The 12661-nt window shown below is 30.5% G+C and overlaps 1 protein-coding gene and 1 long non-coding RNA gene across 4 annotated transcripts; both read left to right on the forward strand.

The window, feature by feature from the left end:
• The first annotated feature begins 25 nt into the window (after positions 1–25).
• On the forward strand, positions 26–2318 carry LOC148234425 (uncharacterized). Of its 2 annotated transcripts, XM_088187664.1 has the most exons (3): positions 46–268; positions 604–1156; positions 1233–2318. In XM_088187664.1, exons 2-3 carry the CDS (start codon positions 799–801, stop codon positions 1442–1444), a joined length of 570 nt encoding a protein of 189 aa, XP_088043790.1. In that variant the 5' UTR covers positions 46–268; positions 604–798; the 3' UTR covers positions 1445–2318. The 2 variants fall into 2 exon arrangements, with proteins under 2 accessions (XP_088043791.1, XP_088043790.1); XM_088187665.1 differs by having other exon boundaries at positions 26–268; positions 604–2318.
• Positions 2319–5014: 2696 nt separating this feature from the next.
• LOC148234426 (uncharacterized) lies at positions 5015–6464 on the forward strand. Of its 2 annotated transcripts, XR_015810026.1 has the most exons (3): positions 5015–5181; positions 5466–5588; positions 5660–6464. It is a non-coding gene; the product is annotated as an uncharacterized LOC148234426 (long non-coding RNA). The 2 variants fall into 2 exon arrangements; XR_015810025.1 differs by lacking the exon at positions 5466–5588.
• Positions 6465–12661: the final 6197 nt, after the last annotated feature.

Raw genomic sequence — 12661 nt, forward strand, 5'->3', positions numbered from 1 at the left:
ATGAATAATGGCCAAATTAAACGCTGTTACAGCCAAACTGTATATGTCAGAACATCGGTTATGATGGGTTTTTCTCTCGACTTACGATGAAAAAAGTTGAAACTTTTAGTACGCGCATCTCGTATACATCACCAGACGTCTGGTGATGTATATGAGATGTATATAAGAATGAAAGCGACGAAAATGTTGTATCTATGATGTGTTTATTACCGTTCTTCGTCGACGATTCGCCTTCGAGTTGCTGAATGTTGACTGGTGCATCAAAGAGGTAAGACTTTCCGTTAGCTAAGGTGACCAGACATTCTCCTTTGAGGAGGATTGTCTTCCTTTGAAGAGGATTGTACTTATTTTTTCAAAATTTTGCCTGCTTTTGTTTTCCTTGAATAACATTTTCCAAAATTATATATTTTCCTTTTTTTTTGACCCTAAAAAAAAATATATCATTTTTAGCTCCCGCAGCAATTTGCCCTCAAACAAAAATTTCCGATATGGCCTTTTTATTTTTAGTATCCTCTTGATATTTGCAAAATCTTATCATGATAGCCAATATATAAAAAGTCTTCTTCTTATCGTTACTACAAAGTTATTCTTATTTTTTAATAGTTCGAGTTTAACGATGATACGGTTCAAAGGAAGTTAACGCTTGTGATACCAACCTACAACCAAACTACCGAGCATAAAGAACGCCAAGATACAGGTGAACGCAGGCAAGCATTACTCTCGTCGCTCACTGGCTGTGGCAGATGCTCGTCCTCACCCCGAAGAAGCGCAAGCAATACTCGATTTCTCAACATCCTGATGCATTCTGAACGGACTAAGCAAGGCAGATTGTCACTGCAACAATATGGATTTCACCTCAGACGCTCTACGATAAATGTCTTCACAACCGCAGAGATCAGTACTCGGACCAGCCTTATGAAATATCATATACAAATTTTAAAAAAATACCATAATGACCACCTTAGTTTTGTGTTTAATAGAACTTGTACAGTCCACTCTGTGCTGCTGACGCGAGCATTCGCGCTTAGCTCCGTTGTCGTACAAAGGACACCCCCGCTACCGTTCTGCAACGATAGACACGCCCACTGCAATCAACTACAAAGACAGCACCATGAAAAAGGCGCAGACGCGAAAACGTTCTCTTGGAACGTTGAAGGTATACCTAAACGCTTCACCGTCAACTTCAGGCCTGCCAGACCATGAGTGGCAGGTACCTAAAAAAACTTCTAAAGTTTCCCAGGATGCCAAGATGCCACCAACCACGAGCCACAACAGATATGAAAAGCTTCCTGAAGTGATCGAAAGGAAGCAACAGAGGATACCGCCTGTAATCGTAGAGATTCACCTCCAGACGATCGAATTAATCAAGTCGATCACAAAAACATCAAACTTCTCGTTGCGATACACGGGAAGTGCGCGTCGTTTGAAGCCTGCGCGTTGTTAATAAATGGACTGAAGGGCCAACGCGCCTTTCACACATTCACCGCCGAGGTGGAGGAGACCATCCGGCCAAAAAACTAACAAAACCAGCGTTGGTAAAAACCTCAACCACCCCAGCAGTGATTTCATCAGCCACTTCATGGAACGCCCAGGTTGGCGCCGCACCAGCACCAATAAACAAGGTGCACAACGACCCCGATCCAGGCAGCCTGAGCAGCCCCTCTCAGACGCAATGTAAACTTCAGAGCTACGCAGGATGTTGCTCGTTCTTCAAGAAATCAGGATCAAAGCTGGAAAGTGTGCCAGCAAAATGGAGATCGCCTTGATGATGGTCGAATATCTCGATGTGCTCTTCGAAGGTGGGGCTCAACGTTTTGACGTGGAATTCACGCGGATTCCGAAATAAAACTGGAGATCTGAAACTGCTGATCAGTGAGTATAAAATTGATATTGTAGTAATCACTGAATCTTACCTCAAACCACACGTCAACGTTTTTATATCAAACTTTGTCTGCCTTCGGAGGGACTGTCTCAAGGCCAGTCGGAGGGGTCGCCATATTTGTAAAAAAATCAATTAAACACGCGCGCATTACAACAAACTCGACTAATCTCAAAACCGTCGCGATACAAATTAAGCACGCTAACAAATTAATAATAATTGTTTTTAATAACGTTTTTTAAAATTTGTAAGAGGTTTTATGTATTTTTCCTGTAATTTAGTGTACTTACGTATAATTTATTGTTCTTTTTATGTTATTGTATAACTTAACAAAATTGAAAACAATGTAAAAGGTTATGAACCAGTATTGTGAATTTAATATATCTGTATGCTTTTATACCTATGTCTATTTTGAAATAAACTTTTATAAAAAAAAAAATAGAACTTGTTAATATCTTAGTAGTTCGATAGTCATCTTGATCCGCTTAACTATTTTAAAATGAGAGTTGTTAAAAGATCGTAACTTAGTTAATAAAAATCCTAAAGAAAAAATAATGATGGCAAAAATGTACTATATTAGAAATTGAAATAAAATATAAAACTATTTTTTACACATTATTATTTAATACATACATAAACCTACCAGATTCTTGCGGCTCTTTGGTGGATGAAAGTTTTTATAATGCCCAGTTTAATAATGGTAAGGTTTACCAATAAGAAATTAATAAATAAAATGTATGTTCAATATTGATTATTTTAACTAATATTAATAGATTCCGAGCAGCGTGTCTTGTGGCTTGGTGTTCATGTGTCGATTGTGGCCTTTCAGCTATACTTTGAACTATAGGACTGTATAGAAGCATTGCAGCGATGATGCATGCGACGGCCACAACCGCGCGGCTACGATGAGTCGAAACAAGTATCGCCACATTAGTCGTGCGACTATCGAACAGAAAGTGTGTACTTATTGCAGATAAAAATAAGTAATGGAGGAAGTTTCATCTCAAAATGAGGGATATTTAATTAATTTGGTTGCTGGACGTCCCTGTCTGTAGGACAGCTCAAATAGTAATTACAAAAGTTCAAACATAAGAAAATTTGTGGAGTTAAATAGGCTTGCAGCTAAATAAAAATCAAAAGTATTTTTATTATTATTTTTATTGTAATCTATTTACAACATTTTCCTGCCTAGAAATTCCATCACTTTCTGAACAAAAGAAATCTTTTAGCTTGTCGCGAATATGTTCGTCACTATAATAGGCATAACTTCGTGCTTTCGCTAAATCAAGCATGTTCTCAGATGGTCTTTGTGTTTCATCATATACATAATATGCATTTTCTACAGTACGTGAAAGCCTATAATTGAAAATTTTCATATGTCGATACAATCTTTCATTTCTCATAATAGAGTTAATGCAATAGAGTTTCATCATGTAGGTACTAAGAGGAAAAGTTTGATCTTCAATCATAAAAATTGGTAATGGTTTGTTAGTACAAGGTAAAGGCTTTGGTCCCGGAATGTTATAATTGTTGTTTGCTACATTCTTTCCCATAGCTGACTTTCTAAATATACCACTATCTCCCTCTTTTCCATATGAATCAGCATTAGTTAAAATAAATTTATAATTAGCATCAATTATTGCTAATAATACGATAGAAAAAATAAGCAAAAAACCTAAGATACAAATTCACATACTGCAGAATGTTAGATTTTTTGGATAAGAAAGACAGGGTATAATCAGCATTGTAGATGATAATATTTAGTTCCACCGACCCTCTCTAGAGGTATCCCACCGTTCCTGCCATTTCTCTCTAGCTTCTTCATTTACCTCTTTCCAGTCCAAGCAAGTCGACAGGTGGGATGCCAGCTATCGCTAGGGTGGCATCTTCTGACACCATGGCCAGACTGAGCCTCGTTCTCTCTAACTTCGTTGAGTCTGCCCATAGAGAAGGATGGAGCGGACCACTTCGTTATACAAGTTTCGTCTTTTGTACTTAGGTCAGCCAACGTTCGGCATCAGTCTTAACGAGTTCTTCGCCCACGCGAGCCGCCTTCGTTACCTCCACTTCTGTATATGTTTCTGGTATTGCTGTCGATCCTCTTCTTTGGCTACTAAATCGACGCTACGTTTGCCAACGTCTGGATAGCACTCTTCCATTCTCATTTTGAGGTTCCACCAGTAAACAGGTCTTCGACAGTTTTTGCCAAGAAGATGCGCAAGAGATCACTAAGCCTAGTGCATCAGTCACCTATACATTGTAATAACATGTAACATATTACTAAATATTCTATAGAATACTACTGCAGCGGCTCAATCTGTGTATAATTGACACCCGTCGGCAAGATATCATGTTTTAAAAACACTTTACAAATTTATTAGTTATTTACATTGCTACGATACGCTTAAATTGCATATAATTACACAAATTGTTACTTAAAAAAAAGAAAAATATATTAAGACGTTGGAATTAAAAGTAAAATATATTTGACAATCAAACAATCACCTATATTCAGAATTTTCGCTGTGTGGAATTTTCATATGCGCAATAATCTAGTCACTGTCCTCTCTCGATCATTGTTGCAACATAACTGATATGCAAAATTAAATACTTATATAAATAGCAAAAATTTGTTGTATTATGTGTTTGAGCATGTATGTTATATTGAAAAACAATCTAGGAAAGAAAACGAATCCTAAAAATTATATTTTTCACAAAAAAATACCATGGAAAAAATTTGCTTGGGTGACAACGTCCTACAAAATGAGGTCCCCTGAGGTTGGCGTTTAATGCGACCAGCAATAACCTTCTGCTCGCACTTTATAAATAAGAAGGGGGGGGGGAGATAAAAATAATACAATTGGCTACAAAAAGATTCATGCTAGATTTCACGTTATGAGATCGAATATTTATTTCTAAAGCCGCAATTAAGCACGGGTAAAGTGCTCTATAACGAGGTAATTTTTTTAATGGTATTTTTAAATATTTTAGCCACAATAATTATTAAATAATAATTTAAGCCATTATATATTATTTAAAAATTATAAGTTTGTTTAATAAGTAGGAAAAATACTACTTGTAACAAAATTAAAATAAAATTATAATGGTCAATGTAAACGTTGTTAAAGCCAAACTGTCAAACAAATTTCAAGGTTAAAAAAAGTCGTGAATGTGACAATAGCAAACTTTTATGAGCCATATTTCAATAGCGTCGACTTTTTGTGGCCTTTCACCTAATTGGTGGGACTTAAGAGCAGCCACCGAAATCCATGGAATATAAAGATGATTAAAAACACCTGCAAGTAGGATAATTATAACTTGTACTACACTCCAGCTCACACGGAGCACTTCTTACTTTCTTAAAATGATATATATTATGTATTAAATATCTGGTTACCTTAGTACTAAGGATGTTTACATAATTGATTTATTATTCTTCATATTGCTTTATTCTGCGCTACTCAAGTCAATCAAATACTGCAGTTGAAGAATATATTTAGGATTTGCATCGACCATTTTTCTTTTGAAAATACAACTCACAAAAATAAATACTTGAACACGAATATAAACATGTTTTTGATTTCAGAACCAGTCCATATTTCAATGCTCAACAGTTCTTTATATGTCATATTTAATTTAAACCTTTTCAAATTATGTTCGGTTCTGTCTGACTCAATATATACATAAACTTAAGTTTGTCGGCCTCTATGTTAGTGAAAACAATATTTTATACGATATTATTTAGCTTATGTTTACATATATTTGTATAATTTTTCACAGAAAACGATTAGTGGTTCATCCATCAATAGTTTGCGTCGATAATATTACATATAGTCTTGAAGAAATTGAATCCATGTAATTGATGTGAATGATACGGAAATTACAAAAAGTTCGGACGAAGCTAAGGTGTTGACACTGGCCGTGCAATGCTCCTCGTCAAAACAGTGGTAAAGGACTGAAAATAAAGAGTTCACTGTAATGATTAATAAATTTTAATTTTAATAAACAAATATTTGAACTTTAACTTAAAAAACTTAAAATCAGCAGATAATTCATTACTGTAAAAAATGAAATCGCTTAAAAATAAATACAAATTTCAACCTTAAGAACTTGAAATTACATAGTAAGTGCAGACCAGAAAAAGGTATAAATGTTAGTTAGAGCTTTTTCTACACATTATGAATTCATTAAAAAAATTTAGTCACGTCAAACTGATAACAAAGTAACTAGAGCAATATATAAAATATAAACATCTGCGATAGATAACGATCAGCCTTTAACGACTTACAACATTTAAAAAATATTTTTTTTGTAAACAAAGTATTCAGTCATATTTTGATTAATAAAATTGTACTTTAAAAAGATTTTTATATAGAAGTTTTATACATGTCACAAGAAATATGAACCCTTTTTCTGGCGTTGGCTTAATTTTGATCTGCCGTTAAAAACGAATTTGTGTATTTATGTAAGGTAAATAAAACATATAATTTTTATTTAATATTTATTTATTAATGTTATTTGAGCATCGTAATTGAAATGTAAATTAGCAGTAAGATAAATAAAAATACAACTTTACGATTAAAAACAATGCTTTATTATTTGGAATGCATTTTATATATCGCAGTAATGAAGGAACTAGCGAAATACTATCAGGAATTGAACATATAATTAAGCTACTGTATTTTAATGGACTCATACAAAATACTGTATGTGGTTTTGGTGTAGACACTATTTTTCTCTAAAAATCACCACTTCACAATCGTTAGCAATATACGTCGATAATACAATCTATATAATACTATTATTATAATAAGAAGATCAATCGATTGGTCGAATGTATGTAAATAATAGAATTTCTATTTAAACATAACACAATTTGTACACACAACATCCATAACATGATTTATAATATAAACATATTAACACCTGCGATTAATAAAGTAAAAAATCAATCACTCTTTAGAATATGATAAATTATTAAACAATAATAAAATTATATCAGTATAAATATAAGATTTTGTAATAAAATTATATATTTAATCAATGAAATTATCCAGTTCCCTTTCTAATATTGTGCATTACTTGCCGCATCCTCAATTGATAAAGTATTTATGTATAGCCTAATGGAATGCCCCTATTCTTGTGCAAAATGGACTTTTATAAATGATTTATTAATGTAATACATTTTATATAAATTAAATAACGACGCTAGATCGCAATTAAAATATTATTTGAGCTATTTAAAAACTACCTTATTTTTTGTTGTTTTAGAATCTATAGGCGAACCCATTAACGCTATGGGCTTTATTATTATTTTATTGCGATAAATATAATTTATAAATCTGCAATGAATTCTATAGGCACTCCTGTTATTTCTATACATAATAAACTTTCGTAATGATAAAATTTGTGTATCGAATGTGCTTCTATATACTAAACGGGGAATTAGATCAGTAATATTTACAATGAAATAACATTTAAAATTTAGAATGAAATATCAATCAATATAATAAAAAAGAGCATTATGAACTTATCAAAAGTATTTGAAAAATTACTGTTGAAAAGACTAGAACCATTCTTAGGCGAAAAAATCATACGGGACATAAATAGATAATCAATATAAAATTGGAATAAAAATATTGTTTTTTCAATCGAAAGTCCTGTGTTATATCACAAATGCCCACGGTAAATCTAAAATGAAAGACTATGCAGTGATATCAATATGAAAACTATATTGAAAATATCATAGGATGATTCACGTTCATCCAAATCAGTCCACTAAAGAACTATTGACCAATAATGAGATACAAGCGCTGTGATTTTCAAGAAAGTCTCATTTTTCTGTCGCATTGTATTGCCAGATTTTTTAAGAAATCATTGTGTTTCATAGATTTTGAAATATTATTATTAGATTGATATTCTTTAAGCAATGAATATTGATAATATCATAAAAAAATGTCATTTTTATTGCTTGAAAAATATGTAAAACTATTCTAAACATACATTATAAAATTATTAAACATAGTATGTTTTTAAGGAATTTTGATACTAATTGATATTTCATATTATAAAATATACTTTTATTTGTGATACACAGAATGGAACATTGGTCACTTTACCGTTTAAAAGATAAATTTCTTAGAAATTTCAATGAATGCTTTAGTCTTAAGTTAGGATCTCACTATAAATATACTGAAGACTAAGGCCATGGTGATAAAAGTATATAACTTATATATTACAATTGACATTTTACATATATAACATTAACGCATAAATATATCTATATCTGTAATCCTCATAAAGTTGTACTGTTATGCATGTTTAGTATTAAAGTAATAATGCAAGATTTGAAACTGATATGTTATAGACAGATGCCAAAGATTTTATAGACTAAAAAGTATAATTGAATACTTTTGACACGTAATACGGAGACAAAACCATGTTCCTTAAGTTATAAATGAAAGAAAAAGCCCTTAATGGGAAGGAATAATCTATATTTATTAAAGAACATCCGTAAATGGATTGATCAACGAGAGTTACAAGAAAAACAACATTGCTTATAACAGCAATTTGGTCCAACATGTAAAATACATAGTTTTAAATAGTAAAAGTAACTCATATTCCATTCTGTATTGTTATTCCATATACATTATTAAAATAATAGAATATAACAAATTATGATCAATTTTACTACTAATCCCCGTTGATTTATAAAATCTACAGCGTGTAACGGTGTTTTTTTAAATTTAAATTATGTATTATATAGTATATTGTCTTATTTTTCAACGCCAAAGGGTTGATTTCCTAAAACATAATTTAAGCACCATTTTAATTTAAATACAGCTAAATTCACTATTAAATAATTACAAAAATGTCAAATTCGGGCCGAAACAGCAAAATGCACTCACTTTTTTTCCATAATATTTTTTATATCACATAATCAAAAAATACAAGCGGCAATAAAAATATACTAAAATGAGTGATCTTGTGTCAATAAGTGATATAGGTGCGTGGCAATACATTAAAAAAATATGTTCAATTGATATATTGAAAAATATTCTGTATAATAAATTTAAATCTTTTCATAAGTGATTTTGTAGGTACATACATGTGTTTTTGTAATAATATTTATGTTTATATTTTAATCGCATATACAATGACGCACTATCGACATTACATTATATACATATTTCGACACGTCATAGTAGTGTCACTGTATATAATCTTGTCTTTCTACCCGAATTGATTTGGACCTTAAATATATCTAGAGATGTTCGAAGTAGAACGTTTTATAAATACGTATGTTGTATATAAACATTTCTTGAAGAGGCGGTTTCATTTGGAAATCAGCATATAAATAAATGCAATTCTGGACGTTTTTTTACTAGTACGTTCGATATATCAGAAAAACTTTTTTTTTGGTTCTGGGGGATAGAACCTCACCAGACGCTACCATCTCAGAATTTAAATTGGAAGCTGGAGAATTAAGAAGCTCAAAATACCAAACCTTATATGGGCTTGAACTAGGGTTCTCACTTATTCGTAGTTTTTAAGTATTGGAATATTCGTATTTTTTCATTTTCAATACATAATTTTATCAAATTTATTGTAAATATATACAATAGCTAATAACGTCTGGAACGAAATTGATACACATAAAGATCAGATCAGGCGCTTATTTTGTGCGGATTTGCATATAAATTAAATAACTATAAATAAATTAACCGTGATCGAATCTTAACACAAGAAATACAAAAACGTAACATGAACTTCAAAAAAATTGCGACGCACACCTGTTTTTGAGATAAGCATTAAACAATAATTAAGTCTTTCCAACATTTTATTACGTTCAACGAACGAATTCTGCGAATTTCGGTCATAAACAGATTAGCACAAATGTTTTTTGAAGGCATAAACGAATTTTTTTGTTGTTGTCTCGCATTTTGAAACAAAATTAAGGAGCATAAAGAACCATAAATTTTAGAGCCACACTAGTTACTCAAGTATATTGAGAGAAAAATCTGTGTTGCTCTAGTATACAAATTGTTTTATCCTAAGATTTTTTCAAATTTCATATAATTGAAAATCGGGCGAATAATCGAATATTCGATTGAGAACCCTAGCTTGAACGTACGTCATACCGCCCATACGTCAAAACTGACGCATTGAATGCTTGGTAGTGGCGCATCGCATTTGGAAACCACGAGATCAGAGAAGGATGTAGATTGCTACAATAATCACGGAAGCTTATATGTTTAATTTGGGGATGGCCAAACCATTGAGCATGCGTCAAAATGTTTTCCACATATAGGAATGGCAAAAACATATTGCAGTAGTGTTGCCATAATGGGCACGGAAGCTTAAACGCTTAATTTGGAAATGGCCAAGCTAGAAGCCACAGTGACTATGGAGGCTTAAACGCTTAATTTAGGAAGGGCATACCACTGCACATGTGTCAAAAGTGGTATATTTGGAAGCTTCATGATCAGTGAAGGATTTAGAACCACGTTACAATGGCCATGGAAGATTAAAAGCTTAATTTTGAAATGGCCAAACCATTGCGTATGCGTCAAAAGTGACGCATTGCATGATTGAAAGTGGTGCAATGCATAAAGGTTAAAGTATTTTCTCGCTGTAGCAGGACCTTAATCAAAAGTATTTTTTCGTTCTTAACGATTATCGAACAAATTAAATATATTCTATGTTGTTTTTGGTTGAAAGACAAGAGTACATAAAACAATGGTTACAAAATGCATAATTTTAAATTACAGTGCATTTCAATAACAATTATAAAATAATACGTGCAAAAGCAAATGTATAAAAAACACTTTAGTTTTAATAAATAATTTGTGAGATTTTTGTGTCATATGTAATAAATTTTTATAAATATTTTATTATAAAATATTTGATAATTATTATAATTTATTATTTAAAACGCATGTATCATTATTTAACTAATTTTCACAGCGAGGAAGACATAACATCTTCGGAAGTTATTAAAAAATATTTTATATCAATTATCAGGTTTTATTGGTAGACAAATCAGTTTGAGGTTTAAAAATCAGGATAATACTTTTAGAATTGTCTCTCATTAAAACCGAGGAATCGATATGATATTAAAAATTATAATATAAATACATTGATATTTTATTTATGCTATTAAAATCTATAATATATATGTATATAATTTATTTAATATTTTTCTTATAATATAGCTATAGACGTTTTATAACATTTTTGTAATTTTAAGAAGTATGTAATAAAATCTCTGTTTAATGTAAATTTCTTTATAGTATAATATTCGGTCCAAGCAAAATATAATAATGATAAAATTTTAATATCAATATTTTATTTGTTGATGATAAAGAAGACTACGTTATTAATAAAGCCATTGTAAGAAAATATTTTTTTTATATCTTTATCAATATATTTAACGTTAAAATAAATATTTAAGCAACTCACAAATTTTATTTTTAATTGTTTCTCGTTTTTTTTTATCCTATACGTTTGAGGGCTTTGATCGATATGATCACACGAACGCGATTATCTAATGATAAGTACAAAGGTACAATTTTTAAAAAAGCCTAAAGCGTTGTTTTATTTGGAATCGATTATTGCAAAATAAATGCTTTGATCGACAATTTATGTACAAGGACCTTAGTAGTTATAATATAAGGCAAAACCCGTATCACCCGAACTTCATTTAAGATAAACAATATATACATCATTAATTTGTGCTGATAAAAAATAGTAAATCATATTATCATATGTATGTATTATAATCACAAATAGTGATTGATAAATTGTATTTTATTTGCGCACTAACTACAAAATAATATTTTAAAATATAAAATTAGTTACACATTGAACCATGCATAGTTTTTATATATAATATTGTATTTTGTACGTGTGATGATTCATTATATACATACATCTAATATATAGGGTATTTTTATACTTGTATAATACAATATAATGCAAAAGTAACTCTCCGATTTTCAGTTAATTTAAATTTATTTTTTTAATTAATAGTTAAAGATGAACATTTTATTCGTAATATAGTGTAATACATTTTTTTATTATGAATTTATGATGTGCTTTAATGTTATTTTGTTAAAAGCAATAATGCTGTAGAATAGGACACGTGTCTGGCTATATAATATATACATGTATATATATATATATATATATATATACATAAGCAATTTGGAAACATTAATTAAATACCGAAGTATCATGAACTTTTAAGGCTACGGAAAATATTAAAGTATTTTAAGCGGTCGTTCTTATTATATTAATAGTTCATATTAATATATCGGTATTTAAAGTATCGATTTCTGCAAAAGATAGCATCATATTATTTAATAAATCAGAAATATAATAGCAAAATATTTATATATAGTAAAAAGCGTCGATATATAGTTATGTTGCTGTGTTTATGAAAGTGTAAAATCACTTCTTAAAAAACGTAAATCTGCGATATTGTATACACGATGTGTATTTGAGTCCTTTCTGCTCTTAACGATTCATTCATGGTATATTTATTTTATATTTTACATTTTAATTATATATTTACGCTTAAGTATCATTAGAGAAAATAATCGGAAAAGGTCTTTTGACTCACTCGGTATTTTTTTAATAAGTCTCTTTTAAAAATTAAAAAAAACCCTATGTATGTATGTTTTTATAGGGCTACCACAATTTGATTTTATAACAATCATTCTTAATAATTTTCTTTCTTATACAAAAATGTTTTTTTTTTAATATATAAGGACTTATGGC

Source organism: Plectrocnemia conspersa, unplaced genomic scaffold (assembly GCF_051122295.1).
Source record: "Plectrocnemia conspersa isolate PC_06_02 unplaced genomic scaffold, ASM5112229v1 ptg000006l, whole genome shotgun sequence".
In the NCBI taxonomy this organism is placed as follows: Eukaryota; Metazoa; Arthropoda; class Insecta; order Trichoptera; family Polycentropodidae; genus Plectrocnemia; species Plectrocnemia conspersa.

Coding starts and splice junctions, on each gene's coding strand:
- LOC148234425 (XM_088187664.1), top strand. CDS start 799: ATGCATTCTGAACGGACTAAGCAAGGCAGATTGTCACTGCAACAATAT. Junction 1,157..1,232: donor GTTCTCTTGGAACGTTGAAG/GTATACCTAAAC, acceptor AAACTTCTAAAG/TTTCCCAGGATGCCAAGATG.